General features: G+C 44.9%; 1 protein-coding gene across 2 annotated transcripts in view; it reads left to right on the top strand.

Annotated features, from left to right (window-relative positions):
- The window catches only part of RASIP1 (Ras interacting protein 1), a 354699-nt gene that overhangs the window by 104520 nt on the left and 227815 nt on the right, over positions 1–22364 (top strand). For both annotated transcript variants that reach the window (XM_075276771.1, XM_075276770.1), the window contains exon 4: positions 15044–15423. In XM_075276771.1, coding sequence (XP_075132872.1) covers positions 15044–15423 — 380 coding nt within the window. The remainder of the gene's footprint in view (positions 1–15043; positions 15424–22364) is intronic.

Genomic DNA, 22364 nt, shown 5'->3' with positions numbered 1-22364 from the left:
CACTGTACTGTGGAGTGGGGAGGAACTCCCCCCTCCTGATAACACTCGTCTATGGACGAGCTGTGTGAGCAGAGGGAGGGGGCGTTCCTCCCTGCTCACACTCTTCAGCGCGATAGGCGCTGCGGGGCAGAACGGCGTCCCTGGCTAAGTGTCAGAAACGCCCTTCTGACACTAAAGCGCTACGGTCCCGGGACCGATTGCGCTTTACACCGGGCACAGATTGGGAAAGCCGATAGTGCGCTGAATTCAGCGCATTGTCAGCTTTCCAGCAGTATATAGAACTGCATGTGCCCGATCTGATGAAAGGTCCTCTTTAACCATATAACCCCATAACTTTGTATTATTTTTTGGTTTGCAAAGCCATATAAGGAATATTTGCGTGATAAATTGTACTTCATAATTTAATATTCTGTACAATGTACTGGAAAGCTGATAAAAAATCAGAATGGGGTGGAAATGGAAAAAAAAAAAGTGTTTGTGCGACTTTCTTATGAACTGTTACTAAGCGTTCACCGTTGTTAGGGGGCAACTGCCCCTGGATATGTCCTAATTGATGACGTAATTATGAGTACTCATAGAACTTGAGTGTCTATGTTTTCTAAGTTACAGTTTAGGAACTGGAATTAACCCCTCACACCGTGCAGGCAAAATTATATGTCACCTGTATTCTATGGGTCGGTATGATTTCAAGGATACCAAAAAAATTCCAAATCTTTGCCGAAAAAAAAAAAAAATCTTGTGGTTGCCTTATTCTGACACCCATGGCTTTGGTTTTCATATTTCTGTATAAGAAGATGCATAAGGAGTCTTTTATTTTTTGTAGGGTTAGGTGGACTTTTTAGCTATACCATTTTGTGGACTGCCTATGGCTTTGATAGCAGTTTGGGTTCTTTAGATTTTTTCTTTCCCCCACTACAACATTCACTGTACAATATTTTTTGTAACTGTTTAATGTGTTGCAGGGAAAGGAAGTGATTAAAAAAAATTTATATATTTTTTTTTTAAAAAAACTTTTTTTTACTGTAATTATTAGACCCCCCTTGGAGGCTGGTTATCCATGCCAGAATGCTGGTACTGATTGTGGGCATTAGTTCCGGGTCTCCGCTGCATAATTCAATGAAAACCTGGCAGCTATGGCTCCCACTCATCTCCTGAGTGATCGCTAATATTTCTATTACAAAAGATGTCAGGAATGGCTTAAGGTGTTTTTCGGCAGTATCCTTAAATGGTTAATGGGGCTATATTCCATCTTAGGGTACATTCACATGGAGGAAAATGGCGCTGAATTTGGTGTGGAATACGCGTCAGATTCAGCGCTGAAAAAAAAGCCTCCCATTGACTAAAGGAACCCATTGAAGTCAACAGGAGGCTTTTCTTTCAGCACTGAATCTGACGCAGACTCCACACCAAATTCAGCACCATTTTCCTCCATGTGAATGCACCCTTAGTGCTTACGGCAGCAAAAGCTGTAAGCATAGCCCTGCATAAAATGTGGAATAACATCTCTGACCAGAATTGAACCTCTAAGTTTATTTAAGCTATCTTATATGAGAACATGATAAGATAGAAAGAGAGGAGCAAAAAAGCTAATTAATGTAATATTGATGTAAGCAGCACTCTCCTTAGCTTGTAGCTGGGTGCTCTTATTCCACCTGTGGCTGATAGGAACCATATACATATATTTTTTCCTAGATATGATGCAGCAATCACACCTTTATATTCTAAATGCCTGAAGAAGGGCTCTTGCCACCTGAATTTTTGCTCTCAGCTCTTAAAATATCTACACTACTTTTTCACAATGTTGTATGATGTGATATATTGTGGTGGGTAACACTTGATCTAAAATGGAATATGTGTTCTCAAGTAAAACTTACAAGCAAGCTCAAGTATCTGGAGTGCAGTCCATCCTTTAATACAAGTATATAAGCTAAGCACATCCAAGCAGGACTCCTAGCATAGACAGTGAGCCTCCAGCTTACCTGCCTGCACAGACTAATTGACAGCTGTACATGCACAAATGAAAATCTGGTCAGAAAGAAACAAGGACCCATCTGCAGACAGAAGTTTAAAGGGATTCTATCAATAAAATTGTATTTTTTCTGCCTACCACATTTGCCTACTTCTCCTACCTTTACATGTCTTCTCCAAGCCGCTTTTCGGTAGAAATCCCGGTTTTCGTCTGTATGCAAATGAGTTCTGTCTCAGCACTGGGGGCAGGCCCTAGTGCTCAAACAGCAATGGGAGCATCCCAATTCTGCGAGAGAACTCTCCAGTGCCGCCTCCATCTTCGTCTGGAACGGCCTCTCTTCGTGTTTTCTTCTGGACTTGGAAGTCTTGGATAGTAGGGTGAAGGTGAACAGCCTGCAGTAGGGTTTCTAGGAACAATATGAACATTGAATGATATAACGGACATCCCTATCTGGTTCCATTTTGTATTGAGAAAGTCAATGATAGAACTCATAAAGCACCAGTTCCCTCTGTTGAAGGCTTTTTCTGTGTCGACTCCTAATAACATCAGGGGCCGATTTGATTTTCCGGGCATGTAGAATTTAATGGAGTTATCTTTCCTTCCCTACTAGAGATGAGCGAACAGTGTTCTATCGAACACATGTTCGATCGGATATCAGGGTGTTCGCCATGTTCGAATCGAATCGAACACCGCGTGGTAAAGTGCGCCAAAATTCGATTCCCCTCCCACCTTCCCTGGCGCCTTTTTTGCACCAATAACAGCGCAGGGGAGGTGGGACAGGAACTACGACACCGGGGGTATTGAAAAAAATTGGAAAAAGTCATTGGCTGCCGAAATCAGGTGACCTCCATTTTAGACGAATAGTGGATTTCAAATCCGGGTCATATGAGAATGTGAACTTTGTGACTATGAGACAGGGATAGCTGTACAGGCAGGGATAGCTAGGGATAACCTTTATTTAGGGGGGAATGTTATTAAAAATAACTTTTTGGGGCTCTATCGGGTGTGTAATTGTGATTTTTGTGAGATAAACTTTTTCCCATAGGGATGCATTGGCCAGCGCTGATTGGCCGAATTCCGTACTCTGGCCAATCAGTGCTGGCCAATGCATTCTATTAGCTTGATGAAGCAGAGTGTGCACAAGGGTTCAAGCGCACCCTCGGCTCTGATGTAGTAGAGCCGAGGCTGCACAAGGGTTCAAGCGCACCCTCGGCTCTGATGTAGGAGAGCCGAGGGTGCACTTGAACCCTTGTGCACCCTCAGCTCTGCTACATCAGAGCCGAGGGTGCGCTTGAACCCTTGTGCACACTCTGCTTCATCAAGCTAATAGAATGCATTGGCCAGCGCTGATTGGCCAATGTATTCTATTAGCCTGATGAAGTAGAGCTGAATGTGTGTGCTAAGCACACACATTCAGCTCTACTTCATCGGGCTAATAGAATGCATTGGCCAGCGCTGATTGGCCAGAGTACGGAACTCGACCAATCAGCGCTGGCTCTGCTGGAGGAGGCGGAGTCTAAGATCGCTCCACACCAGTCTCCATTCAGGTCCGACCTTAGACTCCGCCTCCTCCGGCAGAGCCAGCGCTGATTGGCCGAAGGCTGGCCAATGCATTCCTATGCGAATGCAGAGGCTTAGCAGTGCTGAGTCAGTTTTGCTCAACTACACATCTGATGCACACTCGGCACTGCTACATCAGATGTAGCAATCTGATGTAGCAGAGCCGAGGGTGCACTAGAACCCCTGTGCAAACTCAGTTCACGCTAATAGAATGCATTGGCCAGCGCTGATTGGCCAATGCATTCTATTAGCCCGATGAAGTAGAGCTGAATGTGTGTGCTAAGCACACACATTCAGCACTGCTTCATCACGCCAATACAATGCATTAGCCAGTGCTGATTGGCCAGAGTACGGAATTCGGCCAATCAGCGCTGGCCAATGCATTCTATTAGCCCGATGAAGTAGAGCTGAATGTGTGTGCTAAGCACACACATTCAGCACTGCTTCATCACGCCAATACAATGCATTAGCCAGTGCTGATTGGCCAGAGTACGGAATTCGGCCAATCAGCGCTGGCTCTGCTGGAGGAGGCGGAGTCTAAGGTCGGACCTGAATGGAGACTGGTGTGGAGCGATCTTAGACTCCGCCTCCTCCAGCAGAGCCAGTGCTGATTGGCCGAATTCCGTACTCTGGCCAATCAGCACTGGCTAATGCATTGTATTGGCGTGATGAAGCAGTGCTGAATGTGTGTGCTTAGCACACACATTCAGCTCTACTTCATCGGGCTAATAGAATGCATTGGCCAATCAGCGCTGGCCAATGCATTCTATTAGCATGAACTGAGTTTGCACAGGGGTTCTAGTGCACCCTCGGCTCTGCTACATCAGATTGCTACATCTGATGTAGCAGTGCCGAGTGTGCATCAGATGTGTAGTTGAGCAAAACTGACTCAGCACTGCTAAGTCTCTGCATTCGCATAGGAATGCATTGGCCAGCCTTCGGCCAATCAGCGCTGGCTCTGCCGGAGGAGGCGGAGTCTAAGGTCGGACCTGAATGGAGACTGGTGTGGAGCGATCTTAGACTCCGCCTCCTCCAGCAGAGCCAGCGCTGATTGGTCGAGTTCCTTACTCTGGCCAATCAGCACTGGCCAATGCATTTCTATGGGGAAAAGTTAGCTTGCGAAAATCGCAAACTGACAGGGATTTCCATGAAATAAAGTGACTTTTATGCCCCCAGACATGCTTCCCCTGCTGTCCCAGTGTCATTCCAGGGTGTTGGTATCATTTCCTGGGGTGTCATAGTGGACTTGGTGACCCTCCAGACACGAATTTGGGTTTCCCCCTTAACGAGTTTATGTTCCCCATAGACTATAATGGGGTTCGAAACCCATTCGAACACTCGAACAGTGAGCGGCTGTTCGAATCGAATTTCGAACCTCGAACATTTTAGTGTTCGCTCATCTCTATTCCCTACCTATTACAAATCCCCTTTGATCAGTCTTGGTAAGGAAGGAGAGGAAAGGTTAAAATCTAGTGGCTAGTAATTTTGCCCAGATTTTCAAGCAGGGAAATAGGTCGGTAGGTACCACAGACTGAAAAATCTTTTCCATCTTTGGAGATCAAGGTGATATGGGCTTCTTAGGCTTGGGGTGGTAGTAAAGTCCCTTGTAGCATGGAATTGCTGGAGTAAGTGAAGTGTGGGAGAGGAATATCTTTTAAAGACCTTGTAGTAGGTTAGTGGAAATCCATCAGGACCTGGACTTCTGCCTGTAGGAAATCTTTTCATAACTTTAGTGACTTCCTCTAGGGTTACCGGGGCAAAGTGGTTGCTTCTTCACCGGAGAGATTAGGTAGGTCCAACAAATGTAGAAGTTTTGTTGTAAGCTCTGCCTTCAGAGGTATGTGAAGGTGAAGTTGAGGAGTCCAAGTTGTATAAATCATGGTAGAATTCTAGGAAAGCCTTGGTGATATGTGGGGTAGATTTATTAGAAGTACCTTCTCATCTTTAATATCTGAAATAAACCGTTTAGTTTTAGATTTTCTAAATTGAACATAAGATAACCACTTTTATCTCCATGTGCATATAGTCTGTGATGGTAGCGGAGGTAATGTTTAGCAGTTTGGGTGTTTATGAGGTTCTTTATATCCTCCCTAAGTCTAATAAGATCAGCTTATCTGGAGAAGATTACACTCCATTTCTTCAGTCTTTCAATGGAAGCTATTTTAGTCAGGAGTTGGTCAAGTTCTCGCTGCAAATCTTTTTGTGTTTGGCTGCTAGGAAGATGAATTTGACTCTAATGAATGCCTTGTGTGCAAAATAGTCTTTTAACAAGTTCATGATTTTGTTAACTATTTCCTGTCTGCTCAGAAGGGTTTCCTTTAGTCTCCAGGTTGAATCTTTGAGTACAAGATTCTGCAAAGTGAGGAGGCACAAACCAAAGCATGGTTTGAGAGAGTGATGGGCTCTATTTTAGTTCTGGTGGTGGATACTGAGAGAGATTTAGACATGAAGATGAAGTCTAGACATTAATATGTTTTCCTGGAACCGCCCCTGGATGAAGGCATTGCACCGAAATGCGCGCTGCGTGTTATGTCAGCAGTGCAGATTCCTGACCTATGGGTATGTTTACTTGATTACTTTTTTCTATATATACATATGTACTCCTTCACCTAATGCTCAGTGTCACATGACCATTGCTCTGTGTGCTATTTTACTTGTGTGATATATGGATTTAGGTTGATTGCAACACAGTTAGCCACACTAATATACCCTCATGATATACTGCCATCACTTCCCATGGTTCTCTACCACTCATTGAACTATACTTTAACAGACCTCTGTTTTTTTTCTGTTTGACACAATTTATTGCTGTTCTTCTGCTTGGAGCAGGCAATATACTTGGCTGCTAGGGGTGATGGCCATTAAAGAATACACAGTCCAAGTAACAATGCTTCTGCCTAGAAAGAGCCTTCACGCCTTGGCTCACCATGGAAATGCAGCTACATATGTGGATATAGATCGTATAGTGCCCCGGCTGGCAGAACCATTAAAGGCCTGGAGCATGCAAAGGGGCACGGGACATAGGATTATCCCCTCTGGTTCAGAATTACATGTAGGAAGATGCTCTTCTGGCCTGGACCGGGTGACAGGGGAGAAGCTTGTCCAAGTCTTACAAGGACTTCTGTACACAGCAGCAATCCAGCACAGGTTGTCCTCAGGATCAGGGGTTAGCAGGTTTGGCTAAGCTTGACACCTGAATACAACCTCTTTATAAAACACCTCAGCCGGGGCTACAGGAAAAGACATGGCAGCTGAACAATGCAGTGGAGGTGCAGAGTAGTAGTCTGAGGGGCTCATCTCTGGAGGGGAGAGATGAAGAGGTGATGTTGTTCTGTCCTAGCACAGGCCCCAACTCACTACTGAAGGAACCACACTCTCTCCTAGGAGGGAGGGATGCAAATACGGCAGATTCTAGAACCTTCAGAGGCATCAGCAGATGCCATTGGCTGGAAGGATCATGTAACAGACTTTTGGCACGTACCATTAGGGGGCGTTCACACTACCGTCGGTGTCCGACATGTAGTGTCCGCTCCTAGTGTCCGCTCAAAATTTGTCACGGACACTAGGAGCGGACACTAGATGTGTCCGTGACACCTGTCATTCACTTGAATGGGCATCGGGTGCATTCTTTTGCACTCCGTGCCCGTCCTTTCCTGTCCGCAAGAGAAGATGTCCGACTTCTCAAGCGGACAGAAAAACCCTGCAGTGCAAAAGAACGCACCCGATGCCCATTTAAGTGAATGACAGGTGTCACGGACACATCTAGTGTCCGCTCCTAGTGTCCATGACAGATTTTGAGCGGACACAAGGAGCGGACACTACATGTCGGAAACCGACGGTAGTGTGAACGCTCCCTTACAAGAAAGGAATAAACTAATATTTATGCACACAGATCAATTTGTCATTTTGGTCATTAGGTACTATGGGAAGAATATGCAAATCCGTCTTCCATGATGTAATTAGGAAGACAGTTGCTGCCTCATTGTTGCAAACCAATAGAGGGCGCTCACTGGAATGTGCAAGCCTGTCTTAAAACAGGATTCCAGTGAAATAACCCAATAATGGCTGCTCCCTTTAGCTTCATGCCCGACCTTCCAAGAGGCCTTTGTTTAGCAATGACGCTGGGATTATTACCAGGTTATAGTCTCTCAATCGAGGACAGCTGTTTCGATCTGGTTGGATCTCATCAGCCCGATGTAGAGAGGACTATAACCTGGTAGAGGTGAGAGGCTTAGACAGGGTTCGGGGGATATTGTCACTCCTTAGGGAGAGACCACCATATAGGTGTGTGGAGATTTGTTAAGCCTTTAGCACTCCACTTTGCAAGGAACTATGGGAAGAATATACAAATCCGCCTTCCATGATGTAATTAGGAAGACAGTTGCTGCCTCATTGTTGCAAACCAATAGAGGGCGCTCACTGGAATGTGCAAGCCTGTCTTAAGACAGGATTACCAGTGAAATAACCCAATAATGGCTGCTCCCTTTAGCTTCATGCCCGACCTTCCAAGAGGCCTTTGTTTAGCAATGACGCTGGGATTATTACCAGGTTATAGTCTCTCGATCGAGGACAGCTGTTTCGATCTGGTTGGCTCTCATCAGCCCGATGTAGAGAGGACTATAACCTGGTAGAGGTGAGAGGCTTAGACAGGGTTCGGGGGATATTGTCACTCCTTAGGGAGAGACCACCATATAGGTGTGTGGAGATTTGTTAAGCCTTTAGCACTCCACTTTGCAAGGAACTATGGGAAGAATATGCAAATCCGCCTTCCATGATGTAATTAGGAAGACAGTTGCTGCCTCATTGTTGCAAACCAATAGAGGGCGCTTGCACAGGCTTGCACATTCCAGTGAGCGCCCTCTATTGGTTTGCAACAATGAGGCAGCAACTGTCTTCCTAATTACATCATGGAAGGCGGATTTGCATATTCTTCCCATAGTTCCTTGCAAAGTGGAGTGCTAAAGGCTTAACAAATCTCCACACACCTATATGGTGGTCTCTCCCTAAGGAGTGACAATATCCCCCCGAACCCTGTCTAAGCCTCTCACCTCTACCAGGTTATAGTCCTCTCTACATCGGGCTGATGAGATCCAACCAGATCGAAACAGCTGTCCTCGATTGAGAGACTATAACCTGGTAATAATCCCAGCGTCATTGCTAAACAAAGGCCTCTTGGAAGGTCGGGCATGAAGCTAAAGGGAGCAGCCATTATTGGGTTATTTCACTGGAATCCTGTCTTAAGACAGGCTTGCACATTCCAGTGAGCGCCCTCTATTGGTTTGCAACAATGAGGCAGCAACTGTCTTCCTAATTACATCATGGAAGGTGGATTTGCATATTCTTCCCATAGTTCCTTGCAAAGTGGAGTGCTAAAGGCTTAACAAATCTCCACACACCTATATGGTGGTCTCTCCCTAAGGAGTGACAATATCCCCCGAACCCTGGTCATTAGGTGGCAGCAACACAACAAACCTAATGTGAATTAGTTTAAGGCTGCGCTATTTTGCGCTATTTTGCGGTCGCGTTGCACGGCGCAAACGTGGCGTATACGCGGTGTTAACATGGCGCTATGTGCAAAAATAAGCACAAAAAACGCCAGCGTTACTCAGTGTGAATGCAGCCTAAAGTGGACCTTTCATCAGATCGGGCACATGCAGTTTTATATACTGCTGGAAAGCTGACAGTACACTATCAGCACACTATCGGCTTTCCCGATCTGTGCCCGGTGTAAAGCGATATCGGTCCCGGTACCGTAGGGCTTTACAGTCAGAAGGGCGTTTCTGACACTTAGCCAGGAACGTCCTTCTGCCCAGCAGCGCCTATCGCGCTGTACTGTGGAGCGGGGAAGAACGCCCCCTTCCCTCCTGATAATGCTCGTCTATGGACGAGCTGTGTGAGCAGAGGGAGAGGGCGTTCCTCCCCGCTCCACAGTACAGCGCGATAGGCGCCGCGGGGCAGAAGGACGTTCCTGGCTAACTGTCAGAAACGCCCTTCTGACACTAAAACGCTACGGTCCCGGGACCGATAGTGCTTTACACCGGGCACAGATTGGGAAAGCCGATAGTGCGCTGAATTCAGCGCACTGTCAGCTTTCCAGCAGTATATAAAACTGCATGTGCCCGATCTGTTGAAAGGTCCTCTTTAATATAATGGGGTATAATGTAATGCCAATATGAAGCCATTGTACTCTATTATTTAAGGAGACAGCACTAATGCAGAGCAATAGCCAGTAGTACACGAAGACCCAATGTACACAGAAATAATGGCCATTATGGGACATTACAATTCTATGTTTGTAAATATTAGAAAAAAAGAAAATGAGGGAGAAGAGGAGAAAAAGTCGGGGACTGGAAAGGGAAAGAGAAAAAGACGAATAGAAGAAGCAGAAGAATTGGAAGAAAATAAGGAAGTATGGGGAAAATAGGGCAATGGAAAGGCTCAGGGGAAGCTCCTGATGACCAGTGAGTATGAGCACATTATAGGGGATGTTTATCCCTATGTGTGTGTGTGTCTGTGTGTGAGTAAATCTGATAATAACAGGTTTATCGCTGAGCTCTCCAAGTAACTAATATCTATATAGGTCTGTCATGAGTGGAGGGTAAAAATATAGAGAAGAATACTCAGGTATGAGCATAAAGGAAAGCTATTTGTGTAAGATAAGGTTTTAGGTAGTCAGGACGGGGAGGGGGATGGCCGTGTCCTGAAACCTGTAAGTGGGTGTAGAGAAAGGCCAATGATGATATCAATAGTCTGAGGTAGTCAGGATGGAGGGGGCGGGGGATAGGAGAGTGGGAGGGATGTGGGGGAGGAAGCTGAAACATAAGATCTTCAGATCTCTGTCTGGGGCTTGACAAGGGAAAACCCCACCCACACCAAAACGCCAGAGAGGATTGTGGTATAAACCAAGGAACTTTTATATGGAACTTAATAACAGGAATGGTGAAGCACAAACATTCACAGCATCAATAAAAGGTTGTACTTTAAGCGATAAACCTATCTAGAAAATGGCAAGTCTATGAGGCAAATCTCTAGGATAATGTATAACAATCACAAAGAACTCAGTCTTATTATAAGGCCTGTTGCCGCGGTTCTGGAAAGATCTTCATTCGTTGGTGCACATGAGTTATTTCCGAAATTAACAATGCTCCCTTAAATCCTAGCAGGGTGAGATTCCCTAGTGCCAGAAGATTTAGTGCACTGCAGAAAATCCATTACTGGAAACAATCATCTATCATCATCAGCAGGCTCTATTCCCTTGTAATATGACACAGCAGCACAGCAGATGTCCACATGCAACAAGTCTCTTCTACTCCTTCTGCAGTGTTCCAACTTAAGCAGAGAAAAGTTATTTGAGCCAAGAACAATTTACTCCTGGATTATGGGATGCAGTTTAAATAAGAATGCTGGTAGTACACTTACAGTTCCAGCTGGATTAACCCTGTCCTGTCCAACAGGCTGCCAAAGGGTTAAGTCTGGAAGAACATACAGGGGTAGCTGGGAGGCGCCTCCGTTCTTTGTGGAAGGTATGAACACCCAGTCTCTTCAGCAGAGCCTCCTGTGGAGCCGGTAACCTTTTCTCTGAAGGGATGAAATCCTCTTTCTTTTTACTTTCAGCCTCTGGGAGCTCAGAAGATCCTGCCGTAGCGTCCAACCTTGATCCCTATCTCTTGCAGACTGAATCAACACTTGGTCTTGGTTGCAAAGCAGCCCCTCCCCTCCTCCAAGGATTCGATAAACAAATGAAGCTGCTTTCATTCCCTGTGCACAATGTCTGCAAACTGTTAACCCCTTGTTGCCTGGAACTGCACACAGGGGTAACACAAATAAAACAATTTAAACTTTTTTCTTGCCTTGGACGTAGCTCTTCAGGTTGTCTACTTTCAAAAAATATATAAGGTTTAGGGATTCATTTGCTTTACACGGTGTGTAATCCCTAGGGTTTATAGGATGATACTTTTTTTTAACATTTCCGGCTTCAAGCATATTTTTGTTCTTTCCAGTTCTAGTGATTTTCTGAAGACACGTGCATGCGGGTGTAGGTCTTAGTGATATGAATGAACTTTGCACATGTTGAACTCTTGTTTTTAGGAGGTTTTGTGCATATCATTTATTGTTTGGTTTCCATTTTTAAAGGGGCTCTATCAGCAAAATCATGCTGCTAGAGACCCATATATGCGTGAATAGCCTTTAAAAAGGCTATTCAGGCACTGTAAATGTTATATTAAACTACCCCCCGTTTTAAAATAAAACCCTAAAAAAGAATGTTATCTACTTACGGATCGTGCACTGTGGGCGGGTATTCAGGGTGTGTTTTCTTCTTCATCCACGCCTTCTCTTCCTCCGGTCCCGTCCTCCTCCGGCGCTCGCAAATTGACACTGATATAAAAAAAATGGCCTAGACGCATGCGGCTTCTACTACAGCTACTGTGCAGGTGCCCAGGCCATTTTTTTTTTTTTATGTAGATTGTGAGCCCCACATAGAGCTCACAATGTACATTTTTCCCTATCAGTATGTCTTTTTTTGGAATATGGGATGGAGATCCATGCAAACACAGGGAGAACATACAAACTCCTTGCAGATGGTTTTTTGCCCTTAGTGGGATTTGAACACCAGGACTCCAGTGCTGCAAGTCTGCAGTGCTGACCACTGAGCCACCATGTGGTCCCCTCCCCAGGCCATTTTTTTTTATCAGTGTCAGTCCGCGAGCACCGGAGTAGGACGGGATAGGAGGACATCGGAGGAAGAAGAGGCGTGGATGAAGAAGATGGCGCACCCTGAATGCCCGCCCAGCGTGCACGATGCGTAAGTAGATAAAATTCTTTTTTAAGGTTTTATTTTAAAACTGGGGGGTAGTTTAATATAACTTTTACGGTGCCTGAATAGCCTTTTTAAAGGCTATTCATGCATATGTGGGGCTTTAGCAGCATGATTTTGCTGATAGAGCCCCTTTAACAACTACCGTAATAAACATTTGTTTGCATTTCTTCATAAAATATTCACTTTAAATCAAAATTGTATGAAGGTGCCTGTTCGTATAAAGTACCAAGGTATGGGGGGGGGGTGGGTGATTTTTTAATGTTGCAATTTAGGTTTGATTTGTCCATCTCAAAACTGTGAAAATTGCGCTGGCAGCTAGAGGTGCAAAATTTCCAGTGGCCCTTGCAGTGAAGGGGATAAATAATCTTAAATTTCCTTTCCTTAATCCATGTAATTTTGCTAATTGACAAAAATAAACTACTAACACTTCTATTTTTCAAAGCATTCTCAGGTTCTGGACCAAAAGCCGAGTAGCCCGCGATTGAAAGCCGGTGCACTGCACCAGCATCCAGCCACACACTCCGCAATGGATTAGGCACAATGAATGAGCCTAGTCCGGAGGAGACAGTGTCTTCAGGCCGAATTGCGAGACGACTTGTCTGAAGAATGAGCACCTCGATTCTATCTTCCGGGAGCTGTATGAAACGGCTCCTGGAAAAAACTCCTGAGCGGCTCCCATTGATTTCAATGAGAGCCGTCTTTTTGGTCAGGATTTTGAGGCATGACCAAAAATCTCTGTGTGAACTTACCCTTAGTTTTCAGCATTTTCCCACACCTGCTTAAAATGTTAGCTCATGACTATATGTCATCTTTTGAAGCCTTTGCCAAGCTGTGAATGACCCTGTATAGACAGACTGAGCATGATTCTCACTGTCTTTTAGAAGACCTGTCAGAATCTACTTTGCTTAAGGCTACATACACACAAATATGTGCATCTCTTCGTCTCTGGGAATTGGATAGCACATGGATGAAACCCATTCTTTTCATGTAGTCCACTCCACTGGGAATATGTATGCAGCCATAGAAAATAATGGGTAAGTGTGCTAGCCATTAAAAACACAGCTTAGGGTGAGTTCACACTACGTAAACGGCAGCTTATTCTGAACGTAAAACACGTTCAGAATCAGCAGCGTATAAAGCAGTTCCATTAATTTCTATGGGAGCCGGCAAACGAGCGCTCCCCATAGAAATGAATGGGCTGCTTTTTTCACTACGAGCAGTCCCATTGAAGTGAATGGGAAGTGCTGGCGTGTACGGCTCGGCATGAGTAAGTAATTGTTTGGGGTGAATGTACCATGGCGCACAAGAAAGAGGTCAAGGCCCTTTATCGCACCTTGAAAGGTCTGTGGGGAACCGATTGTTTAATGGGGGGAATTGTTGCAATTTTTGCAAGTGACTTCTGCCAGACGTTACCTGTTCTTAATGGAGCAACACCAGTGGATAAGCTGAATTCCTGTCTAAAATCTTCTTATCTATGGATACATGTTCATAAGCAAACTCTTACTACTAATATGCAGGTTCATTTGATGGGAAATACTGCGGATAAATTTACACACCAGCTACTATGTCTTGGAAATGACAGGTTCCCTACTGATTCTACTACTGGTCTCATTTCCTTTCCAGAAGATTTTTGTGAAATTACATCTTTGGTAATGAAACTTATTGACCAAGTTTTCCCTGATATTTATAACAATTTTAACAACCATCAGTGGCTTTGGAATCCTAGTGCCTAAAAATGATAGTGTCAGCTCCATAAATCTACTAATTCAGGGAAGGCTGCGTGGTCTAGCAACCACATACATGTCCATTGATTCAGTCATGGAGAGTGAACAAGCCGTAACATTGGAGTTCCTGAATTCTTTGGAGGCTCCTGGAATGCCACCGCATAAGCTCATTTTAAAAATAGGAGCCACAATAATTTTGCTTCGGAACCTTGACCAACGAAAAATGTGTAACGGCACAAGATTGTGCATTAAGAGTCTCATGCCCAATGTTATTGAAGCCACTATTCTTATGGGAAACTCAAAGGGAGCAAATGTTTTCATTCCGCGTATTCCTTTGCTAGCAAGCTACATGCTCTTCAATTTTAGGGTGCGTTCATACGGAGTAAAATGGAGTGTATTTTGGAGTGTAATTTTACACGTGTAAAAACTCTTGACCAAACTCTTTGGTTCGTGACCTACATATAGATTACACTGGAGGGGGGGGGGGTTGCACTATGTTGTTAATTGGGTGTAAATGTTTTATATGTTGGTGTAACGTGCATACATTTTACTTTATGATTAAAAAAAAAAAGTTCAAAAAATAGCTGTAATACATAGTATGTATTGAATATGTAAAATCAATAAAAATGTTGAAATAAAAAAAAAGTTGTTTACATCAATGTTATGACAAATTAGTAAAATGCAAAATAATACAAATTGAAAGTGAAAAAAAAAGATTTACTGTAGAACTCTGAAAATGTCAATTTTAGTGTGACACTGAAAATTTAAATTTAGCTAGCATAACCAACAATTTAACATATTTTAAGTGAGCGAAGCCGTGGGTATTCTACTAGTATATGTATATAACAATACTTTATCTGTGTCAAAAAAAATCATACATCAACAGGTACTGTAGTTCAACAAAAAATTAAGATGTTACTGACAAATGATGGAAAAACCCTTTTTATATTATTTCATATAATCTCTCAACAGGAATTAACGCTCAGGCTCAAAAACTACAAAAAAGTCGGTCTCGTGCTGCCTCTGGTGGAAATGCCCAAGTAAGTGAGAAGGAAGACAGCATCTCGCTTCGTCGAAGTATAAGTGATATCAACTTGAACACCAAGAAGCGGAGAGAGAGGAAAAGCATAAAGAGTATGGTTGCTAATGATACAGATCCTGGGCGAGAGGAAGAAATAAATCAAAAAGATGGAATTATGCAAAATTCAACAGTACGCAATAGCAGTATAGATTGTCCAGAAAGTTCTGCTGATCAGATGAACTTAGACTTTGAACATCTCACTCAGTTCCTAATACAGCCACCTTCAGAACATCCATACTTCCTCCTTCTACAGGGTTACAACAAAAATGTGGTAATTATTTATTATTACTAAAATAATGGTTATTCTTATTGTGCATAATATTATACAGTACATGTATATGCAAAAAACAATTTATATTTTTGGTTCCTTTAACCTCTGCCTCTCACTTTAGGTTTTACATTTTTGATTTTTATTCCCCTTCTTCCAAAAACCAAAAATTATTATTTTTTAAAAAATAGTCTAAATTGTTGAAAGAAAAAGAATATAGAACATGTATTTTACATGTATTTTAGGGATAGGAGTACAGTATTGCAGTCTAAGGTACAATCACTATATTAATATTAAAGGGGCTCTATCACTGGGAAAACTCATTTTTAACTAATCACATCCTTGCGTAGGCTTTAGAAAGGCTATTTCACACGTACCTTTAGTATGTAGATTGCCTCAGTTGATTCTGAATAAGTCCTTTTTTATTCATATGCTAATGAGCTTCCAGCCAGCACAGGAAGTTCCCAGCAGCACTTGTCTCTGCTATTATCTCCTATGTGTGTGTCTGCAAACAGGAAGCTGAGTCATCATCATTAGAGATGAGCGAGTAGTGAAATTTTCAATATTTGTTTTTTCTTTCAAGTAGCCCCTCGATATTCAACTATTCGCCCGAATATCGAATCCCATTATAGTCTATGGGGAAACCACAATTCGACTAAGAAGAGTCACCAAGTCCACAATGACACCCCAGGAAACACCTGATGCAAACACCTCTGGAATGCAACTGGGACAGCAGGGGAAGCATGCCTGGGGCATCTAACACGCCCAAGTCCCAGTATTACCCCATTATCACAGCCTATCTTCTAGACACTTTACAAACTCAATATAGCCTCTATGAAAGTGGAAAAATACTTGGAAACCTTCTTTCCTCCACAATAGTATGGACAGAAACACAAATTTAAAGCTAAAGAAACATTAGCATGCACCCTTTAAATCACATTGCCCATGACAACCACAGATGGCATAGGGAATGGGAAATCCAACAACCTCCACCCTTAACTATCATTGTTTATGTGTGTGTGATGTGGTGAGACCTCCAAAAATGACTTTTCTGGCCCTTCACGTATGCCTTTCCAAATTAAGTTAGAGGCCCTTAAAGGGATTTTACCACCAAATCGTTTTTTTTTTTGTTTTTTTTGTGCTTTAGACGTCGGAATAGCCTTTAGAAAGGCTATTCGTCTCCTACCTTTAGACGTGGTCTCCGTGGCGCCGTTCCTTAGAAATACCGGTTTTAACCAGTATGCAAATGAGTTCTGTCGCAGCAATAGGGGCGGGCCCCAGCACTCAAACGGCGATGTGGGCGTCCTCTCTCTAGCGATGCTTCCATCTTCAACAGCAACTGCGTCTTCTTTCGGCTGGGGTCACACTCCGCTCAGTACGTAGTACGCTCCTGTAGTTCCTGTAGTTCTACAGAGAACTACAGGAGCGTACTGCGCATGTGCGCAAGAGCAGAGTGTGACCCCAGTTGGAAAAAGACGTGGTTGCTGTTGAAAATGGAGGCATTGCTGGAGAGAGTTCTCTGGCAGCAGTGGGGATGCCCCCATCGCCGTTTCAGCGCTGGGGCCCGCCCCCATTGCATGAGAGAACTCATTTGCATTCTGGTAAAAAACTGTATTTTTACGGAACGGCAGGCTGGAGGCGACTGAGCAAGGTAGGAGACAAATTGAGCCTTTAAACAGCAGAGTTTTACTTTTTGGCCCTTGGGGTGAGTAGAGCCTTGCACCAGCAGTGTTTTAGTTTTTGGCCCTTGGGGTGAGTAGAGTCTTGCAATAGCAGTGTTTTAATTTTTGGCCCTTGGGGTGGGTAGAGCCTTGCACCAGCAGTGTTTTACTTTTTGGCCTCTGGGGTGAGTAGAGCCTTTAACCAGTAGAGTTTTATTTTATGGCCCATGGGGTGAGTAGAGCCTTTAACCAGCAGTGTTTTACTTTTTGGCCCGTGGGGTGAGTAGAACCTTTAACCAGTAGAGTTTTATTTTTTGGCCCATGGGGTGAGTAGAGCCTTTAACCAGCAGTGTTTTATTTTTTGGCCTTTGGGGTGAGTAGAGCTTTTAACCAGCAGTGTTTTATTTTTTGGCCCTTGGGGTGAGTAGAGCCTTTAACCAGCAATGTTTTATTAATTTGGCCTTTGGGGTGACTAGAGCCTTGCACCAGCAGTGTTTTACTTTTTGTCCCTTGGGGTGAGTAGAGCCTTGCACCAGCAGTGTTTTATTTTTTATCCCTTGGGGTGAGTAGAGCCTTTAACCAGCAGTGCTTTATTTTTTGGCCCTTGGGGTGAGTAGAGCCTTTAACCAGCAGTGTTTTACTCCTTGTCCCATGGAGTGAGTAGAGCCTTTAACCAACATAGTTTATTTTTTTTCCCCTTGGGGTGAGTAGAGCCTTGCACCAGCAGTGTTTTACTTTTTGGCCCATGGGGTGAGTAGAGTCTTTAACCAGCAGTGTTTTATTTTTTTGGTCTTTGGGGTGACTAGAGCCTTGCACCAGCAATGCTTTATTTTTTGGCCCTTGGGGTGACTAGATCTTTGCACCAGCAATGTTTTATTTTTTGGCCCTTGGGGTGAGTAGAGCCTTTAACCAGCAGTGCTTTATTTTTTGGCCCTTGGGGTGAGTAGAGCCTTTAACCAGCAGTGCTTTATTTTTTGGCCCTTGGGGTGAGTAGAGCCTTTAACCAGCAGTGTTTTACTCCTTGTCCCATGGAGTGAGTAGAGCCTTTAACCAACATAGTTTATTTTTTTCCCCTTGGGGTGAGTAGAGCCTTGCACCAGCAGTGTTTTACTTTTTGGCCCATGGGGTGAGTAGAGCCTTTAACCAGCAGTGTTTTATTTCTTGGACCTTGGGATGAGTAGAGCCTTGCACCACTAATGTTTTACTTTTTGGCAGTGGCGGATCCAGGCTTTGCGGGGCCCTGGGCAATTGACTTTTGCGGGGCCCTAGTTACCGGGGGGTCTGGGGGGTATAGAATACCCCCAAGGGCAAAGGGGGGGTCTGGGGGTTCTCCCCCAGGATTTTTTGAAAAAAAATAGTCCTAAAAATGCGTTTTTGAGGCTTTTTTTTACCCCACCCCACTGTATTATATACTCCTCAGTACCCCTTTACTTTATTATGTGCTCCTCAGTACCCCCCACTGTATTATATACTCCTCAGTACGGTACCCCCACCCCACTGTATTATATGCACCTCAGTACCCCCCCCCCACGCTGTATTATATACGCCTCAGTACTCCCTCACTGTATTATATACTCCTCAGTACCCCTTTACTGTATTATATACTCCTCAGTACCCCCACTGTATTATATACTCCAGTCCTCAGTACAACAAACACATCATACTGTCATACACTGACTTATCCATGTGAAGAGCCACAGGCCACAGCCGAGCGTCCTCCTCCTTCAGACTGCACTGCAGGACTGGAGCGATGACGTCATTGCGCCTGCGTCGGCCTGGCTACACTGACAGCTTTCAGTTCTATGTCTGTGCATAGAACTGAAAGCACAGCAGCAATCCGCTCACTATCAGGGAATCGAATCGGATTCCCTGTTATTTAGTGAGCGATCCACACAGTGGCGTAACTAGGAATGGCGGGGCCCCGTGGCGAACTTTTGACATCGAAGATCTCGACCGAGTCTCTCCTACGCATTCCTGCGCGCTCTATTATGTCCCATAGTGGCCCCTGCACACAGTATTATGTCCCACAGTGACCCCTGCACACCGTATTTTACCCCATAGTGGCCCCTGCACACAGTATTATGTCCCTTAGTGGCCCCTACAGGACTAAATACTGTCACGTCACCCGCTGACCGCTATACCAGGACAATTGTGGATAAAAAATCTGGTCATGTGCATTACAATTTAGTAACTCCATGTGCCTCATATTAATAGCAGTTAACCCCATCATGTCCCTCACATTAAGCCTTGTGTACCTCACATAAGAGTTACTGATATGTGAGAGACATGGAGGTAATAATAAAGTATCTTCATTACTATTACCCCCATATGTCTCACATATCAGTAACTCTTATGGTGAGGCAAACAGGGGTTAATGTGAGGGACATTATAGGGTTAACTGCTATTAATATGAGGCACATGGAGTTACTAAAACAAAAGTAATCACCCCAAATGCCTGATATTAATAAGTAACCCCAGTATGTACCTGTGGACCTGTTTTCTTTCTTCACTTTCAGTTTCCTGGAGCAGCTTCTTCCTTTCTTCTTCCTCTCTTCTGGTGTACAGGACGGCAGGAACTCGGCAGGGATAAGCTCCGCCTCCTGGGCTCTCCTCAGCCCTCTCATTGGTGGGCAGAGGACAGGCAGAGAAAGGGAGGGGGGAGAGAGGGGGAGCGTACTGAAGCACTGACAGGAGCCAGAGCTGCAGCTCCTGTGTGTCAGCCATTGCTGCAGCTTCGGGGCCCCCTGTTGGTGGAAAGTATTCCACCAACAGGGGGCCCCGATCATTATACTCCCCCTGTACCACCTCCCCCCTCTCTAGGTATCGCTGCGCATCAGATACTTGGAGCGGGCGGACAGTGGGCATCTGCAGGCAGCACTGATGAGCTGACTGTCTGTCACTGTCAGTGTCTGATGCCGCGGGGCCTCGGGCTGCGGAGGTGCAGGCTCGGGCCCGGATCTCATGAAGGCCGGCTCCAGCCTGTGCTTGGCTGAGGCCTGTCCGGCTTGTGTCGTGCCTCGTATGGTGCGGGGCCCCGCTAGGCGCGGGGCCCCGGGCGGTTGCCCGGCTCGCCCGGCCCTGGATTCGCCCCTGCTTTTTGGCCCTTGGGATGAGTAGAGCCTTGCACCAGCAGTGCTTTACTTTTTGGCCCTTGGGGTGAGTAGAGCCTTGCACCAGCAGTGTTCTACTTTTTGGCCCTTGGGGTGACTAGAGCCTTGCACCAGCAATGTTTTATTTTTTGGCCCTTGAGGTGACTAGATCTTTCCACCAGCAGTGTTTTACGTTTTGGCCCTTGGGGTGAGTAGAGCCTTGCACCAGCAGTGTTTTACTTTTGGGCCCTTGGGGTGAGTAGAGCCTCTAACCAGCATAGTTTTTGTTCCTTTAATTTAGTTCAGCCTTGCACCAGCAGATTTTTTTTGCCCTTGGGGTGAGTTGAGCCTTTAACCAGCAGTGTATTTGGCCATTTGGATGAACTGAGCCTCTAACCAACATAGTTTTTTGGCCCTTTGGGTGAACTGAGCCTCTAACCAGCATTATTTTTGGCCCTTTGGGTGAACTGAGCCTCTAACCAGCATAGTTTTTGGCCCTTTGCGTGAACTGAGCCTCTAACCAGCATAGTTTTTGGCCCTTTGAGTGCACTGAACCTCTAACCAGCATAGTTTTTGGCCCTTTGGGTGAACTGAACTTCTAACCAGCATAGTTTTTGTCCCTTTAATTTGGTTCAGCCTTGCACCAGCAGAGTTTTTGGCCCTTGGGGTGAGTAGAGCCTTGCACCAGTAGTGTTTTACTTTTTGGTCCTTGGGGTGACTAGAGCTTTGCACCAGCAGTATTTTATTTTTTGGCCCTTGGGGTGAGTAGAGCCTTGCACCAGCAGTGTTTTACTTTCCGGTCCATGGAGTGAGTAGAGCCTTTAACCAGCAGTGTTTTACTTTTTGGCCCATGGGGTGAGTAGAGCCTTTAACCAGTAGAGTTTTATTTTTTAGCCCTTGGGGTGACTAGAACTTTGCACCAGCAGTGTTTTACTTTTTGGCCCTTGGGGTGAGTAGAGCCTTGCACCAGCAGTGTTTTACTTTTTGGCCCTTGGGGTGAGTAGAGCCTTGCACCAGCAGTGTTTTATTTTTTGGCCCTTGGGGTGAGTAGAGCCTTTAACCAGCAGTGTTTTACTCCTTGTCCCATGGAGTGAGTAGAGCCTTTAACCAACATAGTTTATTTTTTTTTCCCCTTGGGGTGAGTAGAGCCTTGCACCAGCAGTGTTTTACTTTTTGGCCCATGGGGTGAGTAGAGCCTTTAACCAGCAGTGTTTTATTTCTTGGACCTTGGGATGAGTAGAGCCTTGCACCACTAATGTTTTACTTTTTGGCCCTTGGGATGAGTAGAGCCTTGCACCAGCAGTGTTTTACTTTTTGGCCCTTGGGGTGAGTAGAGCCTTGCACCAGCAGTGTTTTACTTTTTGGCCCTTGGGGTGACTAGAGCCTTGCACCAGCAGTGTTTTACTTTTTGGCCCTTGGGGTGAGTAGAGCCTCTAACCAGCATAGTTTTTGTCCCTTTAATTTAGTTCAGCCTTGCACCAGCAGATTTTTTTGCCCTTGGGGTGAGTTGAGCCTTTAACCAGCAGTGTATTTGGCCCTTTGGATGAACTGAGCCTCTAACCAGCATAGTTTTTGGCCCTTTGCGTGAACTGAGCCTCTAACCAGCATAGTTTTTGGCCCTTTGGGTGCACTGAGCCTCTAACCAGCATAGTTTTTGGCCCTTTAATTTAGTTCAGCCTTGCACAGCAGATTTTTTTTTGCCCTTGGGGTGAGTTGAGCCTTTAACCAGCAGTGTATTTGGCCCTTTGGATGAAATGAGCCTCTAACCAACATAATTTTTTGGCAATTTGGGTGAACTGAGCCTCTAACCAGCATAGTTTTTGGCCCTTTGGGTGCACTGAGCCTCTAACCAGCATAGTTTTTGTCCCTTTGGGTGAACTGAACTTCTAACCAGCATAGTTTTTGTCCCTTTAATTTAGTTCAGCCTTGCACCAGCAGAGTTTTTGGCCCTTGGGGTGAGTAGAGCCTTGCACCAGTAGTGTTTTACTTTTTGGCCCTTGGGGTGACTAGAGCTTTGCACCAGCAGTATTTTATTTTTTGGCCCTTGGGGTGAGTAGAGCCTTGCACCAGCAGTGTTTTACTTTCCGGCCCATGGAGTGAGTAGAGCCTTTAACCAGCAGTGTTTTACTTTTTGGCCCATGGGGTGAGTGGAGCCTTTAACCAGTAGAGTTTTATTTTTTGGCCCTTGGGGTGA

The sequence above is a fragment of the Leptodactylus fuscus genome, chromosome 6 (assembly GCF_031893055.1).
Source record: "Leptodactylus fuscus isolate aLepFus1 chromosome 6, aLepFus1.hap2, whole genome shotgun sequence".
Taxonomy (NCBI): Eukaryota; Metazoa; Chordata; class Amphibia; order Anura; family Leptodactylidae; genus Leptodactylus; species Leptodactylus fuscus.
The sequence above is the reverse complement of the archived record's forward strand: the minus strand, read 5'-3'. Positions and strand labels throughout refer to the sequence as shown.